Source organism: Camelus bactrianus, chromosome 4 (assembly GCF_048773025.1).
Source record: "Camelus bactrianus isolate YW-2024 breed Bactrian camel chromosome 4, ASM4877302v1, whole genome shotgun sequence".
Lineage (NCBI taxonomy): Eukaryota > Metazoa > Chordata > Mammalia > Artiodactyla > Camelidae > Camelus > Camelus bactrianus.
The window spans coordinates 69,093,469-69,117,901 of NC_133542.1; the positions used below are offsets into that span (position 1 = coordinate 69,093,469).

The 24,433-nt window shown below is 36.7% G+C and overlaps 1 protein-coding gene across 8 annotated transcripts in view; it reads right to left on the bottom strand.

Moving 5' to 3' along the window:
- MAPKAP1 (MAPK associated protein 1) overlaps positions 1–24,433 on the bottom strand; it is a 209,800-nt gene that overhangs the window by 161,554 nt on the left and 23,813 nt on the right. For 4 of the 8 annotated variants that reach the window (XM_074362228.1, XM_045517536.2, XM_045517535.2 and 1 more), the window contains 3 exons: positions 21,542–21,866; positions 19,023–19,112; positions 9,058–9,206 (listed from right to left, as the gene is read on the bottom strand). The exons of 2 other annotated variants lie outside the window; for them this stretch is intronic. In XM_074362228.1, the coding sequence (XP_074218329.1) occupies positions 9,058–9,206; positions 19,023–19,112; positions 21,542–21,797 (495 nt within the window). In that variant the 5' untranslated portion in view covers positions 21,798–21,866. The remainder of the gene's footprint in view (positions 1–9,057; positions 9,207–19,022; positions 19,113–21,541; positions 21,867–24,433) is intronic. 2 more of the 8 variants (XM_074362230.1, XM_074362229.1) reach the window with 1 other exon arrangement.

The following is a 24,433-nucleotide window of genomic DNA, read 5'->3' on the forward strand; positions in this document are numbered from 1 at the left end:
TATCTACAAATTCCTCCAGGGCAGTTAGCCCTGTGTTATTTGTCAGTGCCTAGTACAGAGCTGGTATGCAATAAACATCTGAAATGAACCAGTACAATGTGGGTGCATAGTAAATAGTTTGCTGGGTGAATGGATGGATGGATGGATGGATGCATGGATGCATGGATGAATTAATCCATGCTTACACACCAGGAAGACCAGTGGGGGGAAAAACAGCATTTGTGGGACATACACTAGATTCTATGTGTAAAGCATTTCTCCCTTTCTCGGTCCCATTCTCCCTTATTTCTTTATTACATGTAAGAAAATTGAGGCTTACAAAACGCAGTAACTTGCCCAACAGATACAGTTGATGATATTATCTAAACCAAACAACTCTTGTCAGATTTCATATCCACTGGTAAAGGGAAAATTATTTTGCTTTTAAATTTTGAAAAATGTTTGTTATTAACAATGTTTTGGTTCCTCCATAACAACGACTGTAAAAAAGTCTAAGAAAGCAAGCTCTGGTACTGGAATAAGGAAAAACAAGTTGAATACCAGCCCTGCCACATACTAGTGGGGTAACCTTGAGCAAGTCACTTTCTCTTTCTGAGCGTCAGTTTCCTTATCTGTAAAATGGAGATAACATTCTATCGCAGTTTTGTTATGATCAATTAAAAGAGGAAAGTAGCAACATATACGTAGAAGATCAACTCTTCAAGAGTTCAAGTTTGCCCATCTATAACCTTCTCCACGTCACTGATGTCAGCTGCCTCCCCAATCACAAAACTATGGAACCTTAAAGTCAAAAGGAATCCAAGAGATCATCTAAGCCAAGTTCCTCATTCTAAACATGCAGAAACTGAGGCTCTGTCAGAGATGGGAGGTGATCTATCCCAGACTCCATAGTATGGTCATCTTCTGATTCCATGTCTGTGTTCTTTCTACCATATAGTCTTCCAGTCCTGGGACTCAGGTTTCATATTTTATAAATATGAGTGCCATTAAGAATGAAAATTAAAATTTCCAAGAATTAGAACACCTAGATTCTATGACCAGCTAGGTGACCTGAAGCTGTCATTTGATTTTTCTGAATAGTTGTCTTCAAGATAATAAAATCAGGGCCTAGTACTTTGAGTGACAAGAAAATCTCTCTACAGCAAATCATGCAGATTGAGGTGCCCCAGATGAGGAAGCCCAGTATAAACTCCCACCATCCCCAGTCCCCACCATACCTATAAAAATAGATTGTCTCCCATACTTTCTCTGGGACCTCAGTGCTTGATATTCATTCCAACCAGATTTCATCTGCTTATCTGGTAATTAACTTGCCAGGAAGAAGGTAGTACTACAACAGTAATCTCGTTATTACAAAAATATGTTCATGTTTTTCCTCTTTAGTTTCCTAACCTCCAAGAATTACAATCAATATAATTTCTTAAATGACACCTGACACCTGTCTCATTTAAAACTACTCTCTCATTTTCTACTCTTAACAGCCTGGTGAGCTGGGTTAGGCACCTGAGAGTACAGCCATCTCAGAGAAGAGGTGACCAACCTCTGGGGTGACTCCTTAGCCAAGGTTCCAATGTTGGCTGTGAGTGGAAACAAAGAAGAGGCTCCTGGCTCCAAGCCCACTCTCATCTCAGAGACCACTGCCTCACATGCCGCAAATACAAACCAAACAAGCAGGGTGCACCCCATCCCCTCTGAAAAAGGATATGGGTGGTGTCTTCAAGGACATGGTAACAGGCTGTGATCTGCAGTCAACAGCTCATGATGGTAACTTCTGCCTCATCCTCTGCCCTCTTTTGCTGCTTCCTAATTCAGGGATAGTATCATCATCTATTCAGTATCTCAAGCCAGAATCTGATCAAGAAGTCAACCTGGAAACTCCTTTCTCCCCTATACAATGATATATAACTTATCCATCATCAAGTCCTATCACTTTTACCTAATAAATATCTCTTGCATTCATCCACTCCTCCATCACCATTAAGTAAGCCCAAGTTACTATCTCTCTTACCTGGACCACTGCAAAAAGTTTCTTGATTGATCTCTCTACCCTCACAAACCCTTTTCAAGTGTATTCTCTTCAGCATAGCTCCAGTGATCTCTTCCAAACACAAACCTGATTACCTTATCTTCTCATTTAAACTTGTTCAGGGCTTTCCCACACTCTCAGGTTAATCAGGACACTTCTGCCAGCCCTACCTGGTCTGCCCCTGCAGTTTCACCTTGCCCCACAATCTCCCTCCCCCTTGGGTCTCCAGTCACACAGCTTTATTCCAGTTCCTCAAAACTGACAAGCCCCTCCTTGCCTCAGACCTTCTGTATGTCCTTTCTCCTCCCCTTCACCTAGCTAATTCTTACACAGCCTTCAGCTCTCAGGTCAAGAGTCACCTTCACAGGGACAACCATCCCTGATCCCCAGACTAGGTCAGATGCTCCTACTGATAACTCTCTCAAAGCCCCAAGTAACTCTCCTGGAATCTGGTAATTAATTAGCTATGATTATACTATGACTGCAATTTTACATTTAGTTTGGTGATTATTTACATAACATCTATCGTCCAAGAGAGGAGAAGTTCCATGAGGTCAGACACGACATCTGTTTTGCTCACTACTGTATCCAGATTTTACTTAACAGTGCCTGGTACATTGCAGATCCTCACTAAATATGAAGCAAATGAATGGCAACATGGTAAAAGGAAACTAATACACCTCTCAGCACTGGCCACCTACCAGGCACTTTGCTATATGTGCATCTCCAATTTTCCTTAAATCCTTACAACAACATTTTATGGTAAGGATCATTAACCTCATTTTATAGATATGGAAACAGGCTTACAGAGGCAAAGTGGTTTGTCCAGGATCACACAGTAAGTAAATGGCAAATCTGGAAGTCTAACCCAAGCCTGACTAACATGTTCTCCCCACTGCAAAACTCTGCCTTCCTTTGAAAAGCCTCTGAGCCAGTGGTGGGTGAATTCTACCTCTGACGGGAATTTCTGGAAGATGGCTCCACAACTAGAGGAAGCCTCTACAGACTGGCAGGGTTCAGAACAAACTGCAAAAATGATGAAACATTATGCTGTACACCAGAAATTGACACAACATTGTAAACTGACTATACTTCAATGAAAAAAAAAAAGAACTCAGTCTTGAGAATTTAACTTCAGAGTAGGATGCTGAAAATATTTTCTTTTGTTGCAAGATTCCTTTTTAATTCATTTTAAATACCACCCAGACAAAAAAATCTCCAAGTCTCCACTTGGGATTTTCAGTGAAGCATCGAACAACAGGAAAAAGACTGCATTAGTACAATGGTAAGGGGAAATAACCTCAGTAAAAGATGTTTTTATATTAATGAATTTGGTCTTTTTATTAGTATACCACAGTGTGTAAAAAGATAGTAAATATCTAGTACCTTGCTTTAGAAATAGAACAATAAAAACTGGTCTATGAAAAGGAAGACTAGCAAAATACAGTCACAGAGGTAAGTTGCCAAGAGAGTAACTGGTAAAATGATGTAGGGAGTTTACTCTCCTTTATTAAAAAAGGTATGTAAAAGGAAGCCAATGGAAGAATGAGACATAGCTCCTAATTCAAAATACAGAGTCACCTCAGACTCTCTCTTTTCTTAGACTCGTCTCTTAACAGGCACTAAGCAAGTGAACCCCAGGAGCACTTTTATTGAAAGGAAGGGGGGTAATGAGACCAACTTCATTCTAGGCCATCTCCTCTGGTGAGGGAGGACAGGGTGGCTGGCCAGCTTTCGAGGGGGCAGTGGTCAGAGGAAAGTGTCAAGGTTAAAGACCAGAAAGCACTTAGGCTCAAAGCCACTCCTCAGCTCAGGCAGCAATAAGCAAAAGCTGGTATCTAGAAACATAACTAGCACTAAGAAGTCCAGGTGATAATTTTTTGGAAAGAGATCCTGAAGCTAAAATAACTTAACATATTTGAGGGGACCATTCCCATGATTAAGAGCAAATATTCCGAGTTCAGACGAGGAGCATTTTCCTATAAAGGCAATTTTCTTTTACACGATTTCCATTTGCTGACCTTTTCTGAGTTCCCAACATTTCTCAGTAGCTCAATGCTTTTCTGCAAAGTTTTAAGTGAGTTTCTTTGAAGAGAGCTATTTAATGCCAATGATTGTAGAAAACATTTGTTCATAATTATCTAGACATAGACTGGAACAATGCTGAAACAAGAGCAGCATGCAAAAATGTATTTAAGGACTATCATCCCAAAATGCTGCTAAAAGCTATTAACCAGTATGTGTTAATTGCCACAGCATTCATATTAATTTTCACTTCAGGCTCGACATTGTGGAATATTTCCCCTGATACATTTTAAACAAAGTTTAATTTAAGGAACTGCTTCTATCAACACTTATGAAAATTAACAGCCAAGCAATTAACACTCATGAATTATCCCTTCCCCCATGCTCTCTGCAGCTTCCTTGTTAAAACAGTTTATAACAGAGAAATGGTTACCTTCTTATAAGTTAACACAATCAAAGTCACAGTTGTCTATATGAACCAGAACCAGTTCTGCTTTTTTAAGCACTTGTCAAGGCGAATATTCTCCTTAAATTTAGAGTATAACTTAGCTAAGTCAAATAAGTAAGATAGCTAACATTTAAGTAAACTGCCAAGCAGTTTCTAATATCAAACCACCTTCTCACCTGTTGTTTAAAAAATAACCAATGCCAGAAAAAAAAAGGGAAGTAATTACTTGTGTTAATTTTCCCATTTAAAGTTAAAGGTCAAAATCCCACTAGACTGACTCCCTGGACTTCTAAAGGCATACCACCTTCATCCAGGCTGCTGCACATCTTGTTTAACGATGCTATTCTTAACTCCTGGTTTTTAAGAGCACATTTCCTCTCACTCGATGTGGTCAACAATCTGATGGCGTACATATGAGAGACAGCATCACTGGCCTGCACCCGAGAGAGAAAGAGGCAGAAGTCGGATATCTGCTGGCTGCTTCCTCTGCTAAATGTTGGGCTCATGAGGCCTCATCTTAATTCTCGTGACAAAAGACACACTATCATCATCTCATTTCACATATGAGGACGAGAGTTCATGAGGTTAAGTAACTAGCCTGAAGTCACACCATAAGCGGTGGAATTAGGATTCAAACTCAGATTTTACTACAAAATAGATTTGCCTACAGACTAAATTACACTGCCTCTCATTGTGCTAGGTGCTTTATCCTACTGGATGGTCTCATCAGCTTTGTGAGGAACAAATTCTTGATTTCTTTTCACAGGTAAACTAAGGTTCGGAGAGGTTAAAAACCTGACTGAGATGACGCAACTGATAATCAGTACCATTTCTTTATTAATAACTGTACTGACAGGAAATGGGTATCTGAACTTCTGAGGGTCCACTGATGATGATAACATTTGCAAACTCAGTTTAACCAAAATAGTGATGATGACATACCAGCTAAAGCTTCTCAAGTCAGAGACAGGTATGGAATAGAAAGGACTAGACATTTTTTAAAACAAAATCTCATTTGAAAAAGGTGGTGAGACAGGGCAGAAATTCATGTATTCAAAGGCACTTAAATCAGTGCTAAATGTTTACTGCCTATCATTCCCTCATCGCCTCAAAGCAACTCCTTGCCACATTCAACATTTCCCACATACAATGAGATCAGAAGGACTGGTACCAGAAGTTTTCTGATTGTCTCACCTGTAAAACAGAGGTTTTGTTCTGTTAATGAAGCTATTCTGGGGTCCTGTTTTTTTTTTGTTTTTTTTTTTAATTTATTTTTTTGAGGGGGGAGGTAACTAGGCTTATTCATGTATTTATTTTTAGAGAAGGTACTGGGGACTGAACCCAGAGCCTTGTGCAAGCTAGGCATGCGCTCTACCACTTGAGAGATATATATACCCTCCCTCTCAGGGGTCCTGTTTTTAACAAAAGTATGCAGGCGGATGGCTGAGCCTAGTTTTGCCTTGTCAGGCTAAGCATCTCCTAAACCCACTTGTAATCTGCCTAGGTCTTTTTTCAAATGATCAGTAAACAGAGTTATTAATAACCTATGAATCTAAAACATATCACAGATAGCACTGCCAATTTGCCAAAAAAAAAAAAAAAAAAACACCATAGTAATGAACCTGATCAAAAAACTATCAAAATTACAACAAAGCATGGGCCTAAGTGCAGCCTTTCCTTTCCAATTGTATGCCTTCAAGAAATTATTAACCAACCACGATTTTAAAACTTAAATTATTAACCAGATACAGGAACCAAAAAACTGTCTGAAAGTGTTCACTTTAATTCAACACAAGAGCTGAGAGATGCTTACCCTTAGAATCACTAAAACCAGCAACAATCCAGTTTGCACAAACCGTTAAAGATGACTGCTTAACTACACTGTAACTGTAAAGCCATACCAAAACCAAAATCCGTTTTTCAAATCCAACGCTAGTTTAATCTTAAAGAGGATTTCACAGCAGTTAGTCTCTTGAGGAAATACATAATTAAGTAGTTTTTTAGCATATTTAATTAGACCCCAAACTCTTCCCTGTCCCCTTCTCTCCCCAATTATGTACCATTTGCCCAAGAGACCTAAGCAACTCAGTTAATTATGTAAATAAGGCAAGCGTTATTCCCAAGAAAAGCATTGTGAATATTTGTAGGGAAAAAACTGTACTTATTTTAGTGGCTTTAACAAACCTCTACCAAAAAAAAAAAAAAAAAGGACTATCAAAATACATCAAAACCCCTTATATTTGAAGCAAAAAGCAAGGAGTTCAATGACAAGATGGTGAATCATTAAAACAGGACACTGATGGTGAATCATTAAAACAGGACACTCATTTCACTTCTTAAATATGAGCTGAATAAAAATAAAATAATTTTAAGTTACAACAGTAACAAAAATTTAGTGCTGAGCGTCAAATGATTTATGGGAAGAATCAATCTGGAAATTATTAAAGTTGACTCGCACAGAAAAGGCTTTATTATCAAGGGGTTGACATGATCTTAACTCCAGAGGCAGCCATGGTGCTGTTATAACTACTACAATCCCATTATTATGCAATCACAAAATGATAATTTGATCATTTTGAGGTGTTATTTGAATTGTCATTTTAATTTCTAGGTTACAAAAAGGCTTGACTCAAGTATAATTCTCTATTAATCATTGAGATGTCATTGAATATCATATTGATGCATTTCACAAAGATAAAGAAAGACTAATTTAATATGTACAGTACAATATCCTTCAAATATTAGCCACTTTTATTACATATCTGCCAAACGCATCAATGTTAAATAATAGATGAGAACAAGGGTTTAATTGTGTTTTAGCAATTGTAATATGTAGGATAATAAAAAAATGGCATTGCATCACAAGATAGACTTATCGATATATAAATCTTTCTTAATCAGTGTGCAGTGATGACTGGGCCATGCTCACATCCTTTGCTGATTACAAATAGGCTTGATATGACAAAAGCACAGAGAGCTGTAAGTGTAAACACACATCTAGCAAAAATAATTCCTTTGTGACTGAGGAAATGGCTCATTTTACTTTATCTTTCTAATTTCTCCCTGGCACTTCAGAATTTAGGTATATATAACAAGCAGAGTTCACAACCTTCTAACAAATCCTAACCTAAGTACTTATAATAGAATCTAATGGTATAATGAGAATCCTAGAATGTAGTATTTTAAAAGATCTGTGCTATTTTGTTGGCATCAAAGCATTATCATTTTAATTACTCCAGCAATTAATTACATTCTCAAACAATGAGATGATAGGCAATAGAAGCAAATAAATTCCAGCCATGTCACCTAATCCCAGTAATAACTTCTCACATATCTAAATGAATCAATTGTAGTATTCAAGAAAAAATCCCCTACAGTCTAACTCACCAGTTTCCAGAGGCTAATGTTCCTGTCCCCTAGGGGGACCTTTCTTCTCTTTGCTACAATCCACAAGAAGAAACAGGGGAAGGTGGCAGAGGGAGGCTAAAGAGAAGCTTTACGTGGATACATCTCTCATTTACTAGAAGTGATTTCAGGCATTTTTTTGGAGGAAACTCCTTAGTGTATTAGGATCTTTATGTTATTTATGCATTTTGCTTCTAGTCTTGTTCTCCTTCCTGGCTAACATCAATAACCTCATGTGCCAATGGCCGTATATGGAAACATGCTGAACTGTAAGAGGTAAGTGTTTCAAAGAGAAAACATCTTGCTCACAGATGACAACCGACAGAACCAGCACATAACCAGAACTTGAATATGAAAAATGCAAACGTAAGTAAAGAACTGTATATTTATTAATTGCAATGGTGTTGAAATAAGACAAATTGCACACAACCCCTCCAGGCAATAAGCACCCTCAGCACCCTCACACCACTGCCAGATAACAAACATAATGGCAATAAATATAAAAATCAACTGCTACTGTCTCCTGAAAGAAGCCTGGCTCAGGGCAGCACAGAGACACAGAATGGCAGGGAATGAGGGAAGAGGCCGCTGCACATAGAACTATACTCCACCTAAACTTGTGGCCATTTTCCTAAAAGGGAAATACACACTTCAATCTTACAGCTGCAAATTGTTACAACAAATAGGAAAAAATTAAGTCATCCTGAATAGCAAGTGTCAAACAAGATCTGCTATAAAAAAAATACTGACATGCAAAGCCTAGAATTTTGAAATGAAGCTCTAACCTCCATAATTTCTGGAGTTATAATACAGACTTAGACAAGACAATGCAAACTGTCTCCTAGAACCACTTTCAAGGCTTTCCCAACAGTTAGACCTTGATTCATCACAACCCAACTAACCCGAACCCTCAAGTACACTTAAGAGATAAAACAGAAGAGCATACACACACACATCTCAGGGCTGTTTTTGTCTTAATCCTCCCAAACACATTACTGTGGAAACAACATTAAGCCCCAGTCCAGACCTCTTTACATCCTCAGTCTTAGGAAATGTGAGTGATATTCTATATTTAATGAGTATCTTTTGAAACCCTAAATCTAATAAATAATACTACCAACAACAATTCCATTAAAGTTTCAGGTTTACTTACCTTGCCATCAAATTTGGAATACTCGTTAAAGGGGTTATTCAGCTGCAGAGGGCACTGCTCCAGGCGTACAGATAATATTGACTGCTTTCCAGAATTTGGAGGTTTCTCTTTGAGTGACTTTTTTTCAAACAGTGACTTTAACTCCTGGGCTGTGATACAAGAGGATGATAAAAACATCTTTGTGATTTCAACACAGAGAGACAGCCTGCTCACCTTCCCTAAAAAGTCTTCCTTGGAATCTTAAGAAAAGAATGTCCAAGGACATGTTCAGGTCTGACATGTGCAGAAAGCCTCACATACATTTATATGTCCATGCATTGAAAAAGCAGAGAGCTGAAAAACATGTAGGTCAGGTCTGTCAATTTAGAAGGACTAGGGTTTAAAGAAAAGGGCATAGGTCAGATAAACCAAAAGAACAGCCATTCAGTAAGAAGAACATTTACAGCTGTGGGACCTGAGCTTTGGCGTGGCTTTGCCACTAACAGATGTGTGATACTGGACAATTCACTAAACCTCTCTGGGCTTGTCAAACTAGATAATCTAGAAGATCTTTCCTGGCTCTAATATGTGATTTTAAACTGGATGACAAAGATGAGGTGAGTAACAGTAGCTGACATTTATTGAGCAAGCCAGTGTACCTCATCTGAGCCTCATAACGAGCTTATGAGGTAGATACTAGCATCAGCTCAATTTTGTTGATGTGGAAACGGAAGCTAGGATATTTTGATTAGCCTTAGGCCACACAGCCAGTAAGTCACAGAGCCAAGATTTGCACCCAGCTAAGGCTCTTAGCCATTAGGCACTAATGAACAAAGTAGACCTTCAATAAATTTTGTTGCATGAATCAATGAATAAAATAATGATTGAAGGAATTCAGATTAAGTTATTATTAAATCAGAATCTTTAGCTCTTATTCATTAGTGAACCAAGACAAGTTAGTTCCATATCTTCTCAAAGATCATATAATTTTCTATATTAATGTGAATGCCATTTAGGGTGACAGCTGGATGGTAAGTACCTGGGGATTCATTACAAATTTTATTTTTGTGAATGTTAGAAAATTTCTATACTTAAATTTGTAAATAAATCAATCTTAGATCTTAAAATGTGCAATAAATAAGCCCAACCCATTCCACTGAGATCAAACATAACTCTGAAATAGTCACTTAGAACTTTTAAAAACGGTAACAAAATTATTTTCGACAAACTACTGGGGCAAATTTATCAAATGAGTCCCTATAGATTTAAGAGGCAAACTGGGCGAAAAGGATCAAATTATTTTTTAAAATGTGGCGCCTGACTATCCAATCCAGATTATGAATATATAAGTACATGTAATCAACAGATTAATATCTGTTAATTACATATTAATATCAACAGATTAAAGCATATTTGAAACAGTTTTAAATTACTATTATATTAAAGTGGTATTTTAAGTATTGGAAATACTGCTCCACCTGTAGTCTATCAGCAATTTTATTGCTACACTTTGGAAAGGAATGATCCTCTATTAAATACCTACTAGGAGAAAAAACAAAAACAAAAGACCTACTGGGAGCCACGAACAATGCGAGGTGTCTTCTCAGCTTGTCCTTACAAGGATCCTAAGAGATAGGGTACTAATAGCTCCATGAAGAAAGTGAGGTGTAGCAAACATAAGTAACTTATTGAAGTCACTCTACTGTTACCAGGTTATCAGTAGGGTTAAGTGTGAAGTGGTGATGTACTAACTCTTCCATTCTCAGACTAATTCACACTCAGACCTCTCTCCTCAATCTATAACATTTTCCCTCTTCCTCCTTTGCTTCCTACATCCAGGAGAAATAGAAACGACCAAAAGAGGACTTTTGCATGCTCTCACCTGCACGTCTACCTGCCTTCCCTCCTGTAACAACCTGGACAAACTGCCTATGCCCCTGTCAGACCAATCCCTCCTTTGTGCACTAGATCTCATCCACTCTTGCCAACTCAAGGGCATCAATCAAGCAATTCTCTCTCATCTCGCTTCCATTTTCCCCTTACTGGGTCAGTCACATTAGCATGCAGATACTGAAGTACTGCTTATTAAAAAAAAAAAAATCCTTCTGTACTCCCATACTCCCTTTCAGTTACTACCCTACTTTTCTACTCCTCAGAATGGTTGTCTATATTCTTACTGTCCAATCTCTCTCTTCTTGTTCACTCAAACCCACTCCACTCAGGCATTCAGGCTTCACCACTTCACCAAAGCAGCTTTCACTGAAGTCACCAATGATGCTCCTGTTGCTAAATAAATCTATTGATCAATTTTTAATCCTCATTCTACAGCAACTGACATTTCACTCCTTCCTGTTTGAAATAAATTTTTTCGCTTAGTGATCAGGTCTCTTCTCTATCTGATTCTCATCCTATTTTTCAGGCTACTCTTCTTCTCAGTCGACTAGCTGATTCCTCCTTTCCCCCTCAAATCTTTGGCATTTCCCAAGGCAGACTGCTTTTCTCTATCTGCATTCACAGCCTCAGTGATCCTATCCAGTCTTACGATTTTAAACACCATTCTACAAGAGGCAAAAATAAACTGCGGTGATAAAAATCAGAACAATGATTGCCTCTCGGGAGTAGACTAACCAGAAAGGGGCATGAGAGAACTTTCTGGGGTATAGAAATGCTCTGTACTTGACTCGGACGCTGGTTACACAGGTGTATATGTTTGCCAAAAGTCATCAAACTGTACATTTAATATCCATACGTTTCAATACATGTAAAGCATACTTCAATTTAAAAAATAAATAAATAAAAGGGGGAAACCTAAATAAATATCCTCTACATGATGATAACTTCCAAATGATTATTCTTAGATCTAAACACGCCCTAAAATTATAGACTCACATATTCAACTTTCTATTTCACACCTCCACCTGGATGTCCAGTAAGTATCTCAAATTTTACATGCCTATAACTGAACTCTTGATCTTCCCGGAAACCTGCTCCTTCCACAATCATCTTCTCAGTTAACGGCAACTCAATTCTGTTAGGCAAAAAACTTGGGTGTCATCCCACTTTTCTGTTTCTCTCACATCCTATCTATCAACAGAAACTTTAGAAGATATCCAGAACCACGTTCACAGCTACCAAAGCTTGATTATTACCACAAATTTCAAGCTGGTCTTGTTTCTGCCCTTGCCTCCCTCACCCCAACCCAGACCACTATCTCTTCCCAACAGAGCAGCCAATGAGTCTTTTAAAATACAAGCTATAAACTTCAGAATAAGAAGAAAATTGATAAATGTGATCACATAAAAACAGAAACTTCCTAATATATAAAGATTCTAAAAGTAGAGAAAACACTGACCAACAAATGGAGAAAAAAATGGAGAAAAAAATCTGTAATAGCCACAGAAAAAGAAATTCAAATTGCTCTTAAACAGATGGAAAGATGCTCAACCACATTCACAATAAGACATGCAAATTAAAACTACACTATGATACCATTCCCCATCTATCAGATTGGCAAAAATCTAAGTTTGAGGCTATGAGGAAATAGACACACTACACATTACCAGAGGGAATGCAAAATATCAAAACCTCAATGGAGGGGAATTTGGCAATACCGAAGAAAACCATATATTTACCCCCCTGACCCAACAATAATACCACTTTCAGGATTCTGATCTTAGAGACACTGGCAAAAAAACCAAAACAGACCATAAGACTATTCACTGCCATGCCACTTGCAACAGCAAAGGCCTGAAAACTATCAAATGTCCCTCAACAAGGGACTGGTTGGCTAAATTATGGCATATCCACACCATGAAACCTACCTATATATTGCTCCAGAGTAATTCTCAGGATATGTTGCTAAGTGTTGCATAAAATAGGGTGTAGTATGCTATCTTTAATTTTAAAAGAGGGGGATATGAATGTAAATATGCTTATATATAGTTATAAGTGGACAGAAAATCCAAAACCTTTTTTAAAATGACTATCTAATAGAAGGGCTAAAGCTAGATTTCTCTGATTATATCTTGCTTTATGCATCCAACTTTAGAACCATGTAAATGTTTTGTATAATTATGCTAAAAATAAAAGCAAAATGAGATAAATGAACCTAAGTGTGTAATATTAAGTTGGCAGTTTAAGCACAAAGAGAGGAATTATTTAAAGTAACTTTATCACAAAGCAATTTGTATAGTCCCTAATGGAACATATCAAAAAAATTAAAAAAAAAAAAAGATTTTTAACTGTTTTCACTAATCATACTGTTAGTAATGGATTTGGTATTTTTATTCTGGAACCAAGATTCTCGGCATGAGAAAAGATATGTAAACATAAAATCAAAAAGTTAAGTAAACATTCTGTATTCCTAAATTTGAACTGGAATTATCTGCATTAACTCACAATGTGTTTCCTCTTAACAATTCCATTTTTTTTTTTAAAGCTCTACTCACTGAAAAGGCCTACAAGGGAAAAAAAAAAATCAATCCAGTGAGCACCCCTAGGGCTCAGTTATGGTCTCAATGCCATTTACCACTAAAAAGAATCAAGACTCCTTAGAGAAATGGCTGATTCCAGATTTGGGGGAGAAAATGTATAAGATGAGCCCAAAACATCTCATCAAACAAGAAAGCAAGGAAGCTATGAAAGATTACTGGAATTGTGTCAAAAGAACTTAGAAGCAAGTGTGACAGGACTCACAACACAAAGGGACAATTTTAGCATCAAAAAAGAGTAACTGAAATGAATTGAAAAATATAAATTTTCCTTAAAAACCCATGAGTTCATAATGATACAATGGGGAAAAATCCTCACTGGTCATCTACACAGGATGCTAGGGAAAAAAATCTTCATTCTGAAGATAAAGAATCAAGGATTTATCCTGCCTTTCTTGTAGGGACTGTATCTGAGGATAGCCAAATAGTAGATTAGGGAAAATTCTTCTTTATATAAAACAAGTTAATAAATGAAGAAAGACTGATAAAATCAAAAATCACTGTTTTGCAAATTGTAATGAGATCATGAATCTAGGTAATGCTCATCAATGGCCACTAAAACCATCAGATGAAAAGCTAACAGGAGTAATTTAATAATGGATGGATAACATTTGATTCCATTAATCTTATCACAAAACACAAGAAGACACTTCATGTTTCCTGAAAAGATGCAATAGGAAATACAGATCAGAATGTACAAAGTATTCTTACCAAAAGTCAACTTCAATCTGAGCAATTTTCTAGATCCAACCACCAGTTTATAGGAAATAAAAAGGACAGAGGAACACAATAAATGAGACTATGGGGATACAATTAGCAAAATCCAGAATGTAGGAAATTCTACACGACAAATGACCCAGTTTTTTCAACAAATAAATTACAAGAATGAAAAAGTGAAGGAGAATCAATAGATTAAAAAGGAAATGAGACATGTTACACAAAAGAATGTGTGGACCTTAGATCTAGACATGAACAAATGAAATGGGGATCATATTAATATTAATAATATTAAAGAATTCCTGCTAATTTTTTGGAGAATAGCAGTACTGCAGTTTTCTAACATGTTAAAAAAAAAATGTAAGTATTTAGGCATGCAATTATATAATACCTGGGATTTGCTTTAAAATAATCTGGGAGCAGAGGGCAGGTGAATGTATAAATGACACAAGCCCAGACACATGTTGATACCTGCTGAAGCTGGGTGACAGGTATGTGGGGGTTCATGACACCATTCTCTCTACTTTTGTATTTGTTTGAAATTTTCTATAATAAACAGCTGTTTTAAAGGAAATTAAGCTGAGGGAAAAAACATAAGTCACATATCACATCAGTACTCTGATTAAATCAGCTTACCCAGAGTAAAAATTAAATTCCTAACAAAGATCATCCATGATTACATCTCCCACTGCTTACTTCTCTGGCCCCACTCCTTCTCTCACTCACTCTTCTTCAACCAACAGGCATCCTTCCTTGCTATTCCTTGAATCCACTGGGCACACGTCTGCTACAGAACCTATGCACTTGCTGTTCCCTCATCTTAGGACACTCATCTCCCAGAATCTGCTTGGCTCACTCCTTCACCTTCCTAATGAGATCTTCCCTGATCACCATACGTGCGTACAACAGCAAAATCCCCTGCCTAACATTCCTGGTCCCTCTTAGCTGGGGGATATGCTTCTCTCTACCACTTACCCCATTCTGGCATACTATGTTTGTTGTCTCCCAGACAAGCTCCATGATGGGAGGGACTCTGTCTTGCTTACTGCTGTACCTCCTAGGCCTATAATAGGGCATAACTGCCCTTGCCTACTGTAGGAGCTTAATAAATACTTGTTGAATGAATAACTCTGGATCAGAGAAGTAGAGAAAGTAGTTGTGGGGACAGGGAGCAGAACAGGAGGAAGGAGAGAACAGATGGGCACAAAGAAGCAGAGATAAGACTGGGGGAGGTCATGAGAGCCCCTCCTCCCAGTTCCAAGCCATTCATAAGGCACAACTGTGCCTCGAGTTGCTCAATTTCAAGACACTCTTCAACTTTCTCACTTGCTTTTTATTACTTGCAACTGAAAAAAAAAATTTTAATATACAAACTTTAGCAACTTTCCTGAACCTTGGCATAGCTGACACACAGAGAAGGAAAGGTACAAGGGAACAGCGAAGACTCCCCAATACCCAAAGCTCCAAAAGCAGCTCTTTCTGCCCACAGTGTGGGAGAGAATGGAGCAGAGCAGGAAGACTACAGTCCTTAGGGTCAGACTGGCCAGGAGAAGAATTCTGACTTTGCCACTTACTACTGGCAAGTAAGTAACTTGGGAAAGTTACTTAGCACCTCCGGACTCCAGTTTTCTCACCTATAATATAGAAATATTAACAGCTAATTTGTTTGACTTGCATGAAGATAAAACAAACTTAGTGGCTGGCATATTATAATCCAGTGGTCCTCAGAGGTGGTTATTCATCAGAATTTCCCAGGGAGCTTCCAAAAAATAGATTTGTGGACCTCAACCTCTAACTACTGAATTCCACAGTCAGGCCTAGAAATGTTTACAGAATGTCATTGTGACATGCACTTTTAGATGCATTTCTGACTTTTATATAGCCACTGTATCTGGGAACTGTTGTTTTAAGAAACCAATAATAGAGGTTATATAAAGAAAACTTCATGAATAATCATAATTGATATAAACTACATTATTGTTTTAAGTTATTATTTAACTTAATGTGTATATAGGCTTGTCTTCTAATTAGACTTCAAACTTCTTGAGGACAGGAATCACATATTCCCTGAAGCACCTAGCATAGAATTACTATGCACACAGAAGTTATGGAAGAACTACTTTTTAAATGACTCAATTAATAAGAGTAATAACTAATTTTGTAAAGAATATACAAGCATCATTTTAAAACAATAAAATTAAAAATGCCACATCCTTGATTTGACATTATTCCTGACAAAGCTGTCTTCCAATGACATCATCTTCATATTTATCCGTGCAGTTTTAGTTATGGAAATACTAAAGGATCTTACTCTAAGGTATTATATTTATCATGTGGTCTCATAGCATATGGATCAGTAAGTTCATAAAGAACTTAGGGGTATGGGCCAGATGGCTTCTCAGATCCCTTCCAACTCCTCTATGAAAAGGCTGCATTTATGCAGTGTCTTAAAGGATGGACTGGATGTAGATAGAACAATTGTGGAAAAGAACATTCTAGAAGAGGTCATCATATTCATAATGATGATTCTTCTAGTGGGAAATTAAATAAAACAAAGATAAGAAAAACAGGTGAAAGAGTTTTTAACAAAATGTAATTAGCAGAAAAAGAATGGAGGATGACTAAATGGTTACCTAACCAAAATTCCCAATTAAGATTAAAATGATTTGGTCATGGCATCTCTTGCCAAAAGAGAGTATACATTTGAGAGATGTATGAAAATAGAATGGTTGCTCCATTTGCCAAGCAGATGTGCAGCTGACTGCTGACTCCACTTTTCTAACAGTCAGGATACCCCGAGTGCCAGTCTGTGATAACAATGGAACCCAGCTTAAGAGAAAATTCAAAGATATTCCTCTGTACATTGGTGAGGTTCACTCTAACAATCAGGAGTGGCCACCAGACAGGTTGCTGGTCTGGCCAGAATCAAGGTCAACATTTCAAAACATAGGCAGGCACATTAAGTAGCTTTCCCAGAAATAAGATCGCTTATTTCAATATTTTGGGTCAATTACTGAAATCTATGTGAAAGAAGTAAGAGGGACAGAAACTGAGGGAGAGTAGTATACACACAGAATGGATAGTGTGGTTAAAATGAAAGCAAAAAGGGGATTATTTATTTCTCCAGCATATTCTGTGAAACACTGAACAAAAGTTAAAGTGGATTAGACTTTAAGGAGCAAGTGGGGAATGTATCAAATTTTATTAGATGTACCTCCAACTCCTAGATTATTAGACGCATCAAACTTTAGGTTGAGGAATTGTGAAAGGGGTTAATGCAGGTATATTTGAAGTGCTCTGTAGCTCTGTTTGTTAATTTATTTTTTATAATTTATTTTTATAATTTTTTTAAGGTATAGAAGTGAAGAAGGCAAAACAAAGGGTAGCCAGACAGACAAGCTTATTAAATTGGCTCTGAATTCACTAAGAAGAGAGAAATAGGAAAAACATTAAGATAAACAAAAATTTTGAAGCGAGTGTACAAGAAAAATGATATAAAGGTTTTTCAGTTTGTGCTAAATACAACAGAGAAAAGTATTAACTAGATCTACAGAAAAGGACAGCCTAGATAGATTTTTAAAGTATCAAGAGCAAAACTAAAGACATTCAGGGAGAACTACAGGAAGTCACAGAAGTGAGATATAAGAAAGAGAAAGAAGTGGATGAGAGTTCTGGTTCTACATACTCGTCATTTAGAAGCAATCGTTAAGAGAACCATACCCATTGAACACTCCTGGGTTTACAATCATAGTAGGAGAAAGCAATAACCACTTTATATGATGTGGTTTAACAGAAAGAGATTGGCCTTTAGATGCAGAGAGTGCTAGATAAAAAACATGGCTCTACTGCACTACCACTTCCCAGCCTTGTAACTTCGGCAAGCTAAGTCTCTCTGAGCATCTGTTTCATCTGTTAACGACAGCAGTGATATCTACACCTTATAAGACCACTGGCATTGGAGATAATGCACGTAAAGTACCTACCACAGCACTAGGTAGGTGCTGCTGTTAATACGATTATCATTAATATTGCTTGTTTTATATTATGTAGCAATAGAATCAGTCAAGAAAAATTGATTGGACATGTATTATATGCCAGTGTGGTAGTGGGAGGTGCTGGGAAGATATAAAATACAGACTGCAGACATTTCTTTGAAAGGAAGAAAAAAAGAGAAAGTCTAGGAAACAAGATAAAACATTAGAAAGTATATTAATAGAAATCTATTTTGAAATTTTTTTAAAAAGTCTTCTCTTCTTGCTGAGATTGAAGCTCTGAAAATATGTAAGATGGCCAGCTTTTTAAATAAACATAACATGTGAAAACACACTGCAAATGCTAATACCAGCAACATAATGGTTTGTAACCTAAAGGAAAAAAATTAGTATATATGCAAAAAAGATTGTTATTGGGGCTGTTAATGAGGCAAGGGAAAGTCTAGGTTAGAACTGCCAGGAGGAATCTATAACCCAGAAGCCCATCCAAATCATAGGTATACCTCGGCTCTAAGAACAAGGTATTGGCACAACAATTTCTACAAAATGATGTGCTTTGCACACATCAATTCCTGTGACCCAGAACAAAGAGTGACCAAAAAGACAAGACCTAAAGAACACATAGCTTCAGAAGGCCAAGGCACCCAAGTGAAAAGATTTTGAAGCTCAAAACACAAGAGGTGTTTGCCTAGAGGATTTAAAAGGATGAATTAAAAATAAAACCTTTTATATAATATAAACCAAATATACAAATCTCAAATTAACAATTAAAATTATTTCCATTTACCTGATTGCTTAGAATTTCTTTCTTTCCACTGAATATTTTTGCATTTGATCTGGTTTTGTCTTTCTTTTCGGAGTCGTTCTAATCTTTGAGCTTGAAAAGAAATATTATAACTATAAGTTTGTCAATGAAAGTTTACTATAAACAAAGACATAATTAACTACCTTTATATGAATAAAGATGTTTTATATTGCATATGTAGGGAAAAAGTCATAAAATTTTAAAGGTGGCACCCCTGAAAAGCAAATACCAACAAAAACATGAAAATATTCTTGATTTATAATTGAAATTAGAGGATATAAAACATTAATAGAGATCATAAAGATAGTATTAACATGGAAGAGAATAATAAAATGTGAAAACTTCTGTGATTAATATGACATTTCATTATATAAATCATTAATAACGGTCTTAAAGGAATTTTAATGCACAAATGAACTGAAGTGAATATTACATTACAGGAATAAAATTACTGTTATGAATTACTCTACCCATTTCAAAAATTAAAGATAAATGAACTCAGACTAGACTATTAAAGTTTTAAATATAAAATCCTTTATCTAAAAATCATGAAAATTATAAAATGTCAAAGCTATATAAATTAGCATAGCTTTTCTTCAGTGGGCTGAAACAGTTTATAGGTAGTAAAATAAATGATTTGTATCTTTGTAACATTAGTCAAATCTTAAGAAGAACAATTTTTCTTATACAAAATTTTAGGATATGCTGAAAGGATTAAAAAGTAAATTCCTTGGTCACTAGGATACCCCACAATCTTAATTAATTATTAGCATCTAAGTGCTAGCTTAAGAAATTCCAACAACAATAACAAAAGCATCACCTAAAATTGTGCATTTGTGAGTATATTACCACTGGCTGATCAGTCTTCAAAAGTCAGTGAACTGATCTTTTAAAGAAACACTGTCCAGCATACATTAACGCTGCACACCAAAACTAAAATGGAAAAGAAAGTCACAATTGATGCCATCTCTTCAAATTAACTTCCTCTTGTTAATCTTCAACTCTCTATCCTGGCACAACGCTAATAAAAAAATAAATTAAATAAATAAAATTTTCTTTCAACCACTTTCAAGGTACGAAATCAAATATTCCTTCCATAACTTTATGGCAGGGAAACAGAGACTAATCTTGCCAGAAAATTAAACTATACTGGCAAAGGCATTCTGACAGTGTCACTATATCTAAACCAAATTCCACTGAAGAAAAATACATTCAATTGCAATTAATAAATGTGAAGGGTACAGCCAAAGTAATATAATCATAAAGCTCTCAATTTAGCAGCATTCTCCTACTGAAATCCATTCAAACTGTCATAAAAGATACCATCTCAATAACTTGCAAGGAAGTCAGTTTCAACTAGAGAACTGAGAATCAATGGTTCTAAATTATATTCAAACCTTCACTCAAGTCCTATTTTGATAAAAGTTCCATTAGATACTGGGAAATACTATAATTATTTTCATCACAAGAGCAAATTATTCTTTGTAGATGTCACTGAATACTGAATTCTGAACCAAAACCTTAACATGCTTTTCACTGTGAATTGCATCCCACTCTACCTGCAGTACTCCTTTACATACATTATACACTTGTACCATGAAAATAAACATGTGAATATTTTCAACGTTCTACTATATATCCTGCCATTACTTTTCCTGGGAGTTAGCAGGTTACTGCTACTGATTAGGAGATTCTATTTTCTAATTAACTAAAAAAAAATACTATTTTGTCATATTAGAACAACTACATTATATAGTCTAAATAATTTATCTAAGTAAAGGACTTGGTTCACCACATACCCCTTGAAAGGCTCCCAAAAAATGCAAGCTGGAAAAGGGGCAATGATAAGCTTTTAAAAGCTAACAACCAAATATAAATATGCCAAGGTTGAGCATTTTCAATCTATGAAAATCAAAGGGTAGAGATCAACTAGAGAAAATAAAGGTAATGTAGCAAAAACAGGGGCACCTTTTCTAATCTCACACCCGATGAGGAATTCCTACCAAAAGCAGCCCTAACAAATATTCAGCTGCCTCCCTCCAGTCCCCTTTTCCCCTACAGTTCCTCCAGGGGCAAGAACTGTCTTGGGCAGCAGCACTCCTTGGCTGGTCAGCTCTCTCTATTAAGGGTTCTTTATCATGTCAACCTGAAATCTGCCTCTGGGTAGTCTCCCTACTGGGAATAATGCTGCCCTGTGAAGACAGTCACACAGTCCACTGCCCTCTCTACATGGTGACTTTTTAGAAACAGAACATCCAACATTCTCATAACCAACTTCTTCACCTATTCTTCTTCTACTTCCTTATTCCTCTTCTGTCTACTTCCTGCTAATAGCATCATTCCAGAGACTCTCTCCTCACTATGAGTATAATACATGCATGTTCCTGTTAATACACAGTAACTTTTTTTCCCCATTAAACCTATTCCAACATTATGCATTATTCTGTAAGATTGTTTACTGATTTAAAGCTCAGAAGACATGACTAAAAGGCAACGTTTACCTGTATTTGAGCGTCTTCTAATACCAAAGTCCCAACTTGAGGTAATATCGACTGACTGGGCATATACATAGCCCTGAGTCTCACCATTGCTTCCCTGAATTTCTGACCCACTGTCTCCAGGCATTGAAGGATGAATCTTCTCTAGGTCAACATCATGATCAATGAGAACCATCTCACACATTCCTGTGTCATCACTGGTCACATGTGACTGACGAATATGAGCTAGAATGATAGTTGGATTGTCCAAGAAGGCCATCCTTTCTGTGGGCCAATTTCCTTAAAAGGCTATTTTCTCCTCTTCATATTGTTTCACGGGCTCACCTACCTAGAAACATGATGTACACAGCAATATTTAAGAATAAGGCAGAAAATGACTGAATCATTTTTTAAGCAAGTTCAATGTGGCAAAATGCTACCTTGAAAATCAACATTTATCCCTGTATCTAGGAACTTAAAAGGATTAAGCCTAAGCTGAAAGGAAATCTTGATAAACACTAGGGGCTACCCCTCCAGTCAATGAGATCTCCATGGGACAGAGGATGGCTTGCTCTTTTGCAAAGCAAATAACAGTATCTTCTTAGTCAGGCCACTCAAAGCATATAACTACTGTTAAAACAATAAATTTTCCTTTCTTTCTCCCTTCATTCCCATGCAGTCTTCTCATTACCTGATAAGGTCATGGGGGAACAAGTTGTATTTCCCTCAAATGATGTACTAGAGTATGAAACTGTATTTCTTCACTTTATATTTTCCCCTCCTGTCATACGGTTGTTAAGTGTCTAAAAGGGCACAGACAATGCTTTCAGAGTTACCAGGAATTGCACAAAAATACCACATATTTGTACACACCACCAAAGTAATTTTGTTCAATAAATATATTTTCCTTTCCTCTGATTTAAGATAGTATTGTGCTTTAAAATAAAACTTATTAATCAAACTTGTCTGCTGCCAGACTAATTTCTTATTTTAGAAACCTAATTATAAGAACTGCTTCCTGAGTCTTGTTAAGCTGTAATGATGCTTATTCTGGGAACAAAACGGTACCACCTCAGTTAAATGGGAATACTCAAAAAAGGAGTACTCAACAAAGAACAAAGGTTCTTTAAGCAGAATCGGGTTCAAATCCTGGCCCTATCATTTACTAGCTACGTCATCTTCATCAAAATAACCTTAACCTCACTAAGCCTGTTTTCTTTCTCCATTTATAAAACAGGGGTTGCAGGGATGAAAGGATATATAGAAGGTAATACAGGTAAAATGCTCAAAAGAGTCCCTGGTATATAATTAAAAATTAGCTGCTATTAATAATAACAACAGTGGTAAAAAATATCACTACCAATTTCAGTTTTCAATTCTTGTTTAAAGTAATCCTACAATATATCAATAATTTATCCTTCTTTCGTAAGTTCACAGCATGTAAAAATCAGTGTATGCTTCCTTTGTAACAGAGAACTCCGCAGGTCATCTGGGTCACCTCTAAAACTGTTACTAAGTGCAAGGAATGTGAAAGTTGGACTGAACATGTTCCTAGTAACAGTCCTCGAAGATATTTATTTTTAGAAAGACCTAGAACACTAGATTTTCTTGCCATTTGTTCCTCCCAGAAATGGAACACAGTGGGAAATCTAGTTAATAAATCATTATAGCTAACAGGTTTTAAAATTTTTTGCCTGGCAACAAATCATTCTATTGACATCCCCTGGTGGATCTTAAAGATACCGAGATTAAGAGGAAGTTTAACTGAGGAGCATCTCAAATCAAATGAACTACATTAATCTTCATTTTTTCCCCTTAAAATATTCACTAAGTACTTATTTTATACTGGAGCTAACGGGAAATGCAAAGGTGAGTAAAGTGTGCCTGAGTCAAAAAGTTTATACCCTAATACAGACCTCCTAGATCTCCTAATATCATGGGATTCTTCTAAGTGTCAAATTTCTGAGACACTTAGTCTCAGAAAAATTAATGTCAGCCCACCATTTTAAGTGTACTAATCAGAAAAAAACTATAGCAATAAAGGAAGCATTTCAGTTTCACCTGTAAAAATAAGAACTTCTTACATAACCACAGAGATGTATACAACCATAGAAATAATTATGAGAGTACTTGCTTTGTAACAGAACCACAGAATCACAGATCAACAGAGCTACAAACAACCTGGTACCAATCACGATAAGCATCTTCTCCTTGAAATAAGGCAACTAGGCGCCAGCACAGGGGCAGGTGCTTTCAACTTCACACTGATTAGTCACCCCTGCAAAAACAAGGGCTTCAGTAAGAAACCACACATTTAATGGGTGTTCTGGCACCAAAAAGGCGAAGGGCAAAGCTGGAAGGTGCTGGAGTATCTTCAACAGAATCTTTTTCAGGAAAATGTATCTGCTCCATCACCTCTTATGAAGAAAAGACTTATGGGCAAACACTGCTGAAAGCACATACCAACTCCCTAACTATCCTTACAGAACAGAGGCCCCCCAAACACCCCAACATGAGCAGATATCTCCTCTATTAGTACACTATGACTTCATACAATTAGGAATCGGAATGAATCACTCAAATATTTATTCAGTACCAGTTCTGAGAGGGAACTCCCACTGGACTGCCCTGGGAAACATGCTTTCCACCTCTTATGACATGTACTTGAGGATTCAGACCCTAAGTTCCACAAGGACAGGGGCCATAACACCATACCCTTTCTGGCAACAAAGAATATTACACATAGCAGGAAAGGAATTCAATAAATTTTGCTGTCTGACTTCCAAGACCTATACAATTTTGTTTTAGAGATAAGTCATACGAACATGTCATGTGTTAAGAGTGACTATAAAGAATTGCTTTTAAAAAAATTAATACAGATACAAGAATTTCTATACAATGTGCCCTTCAAAATTG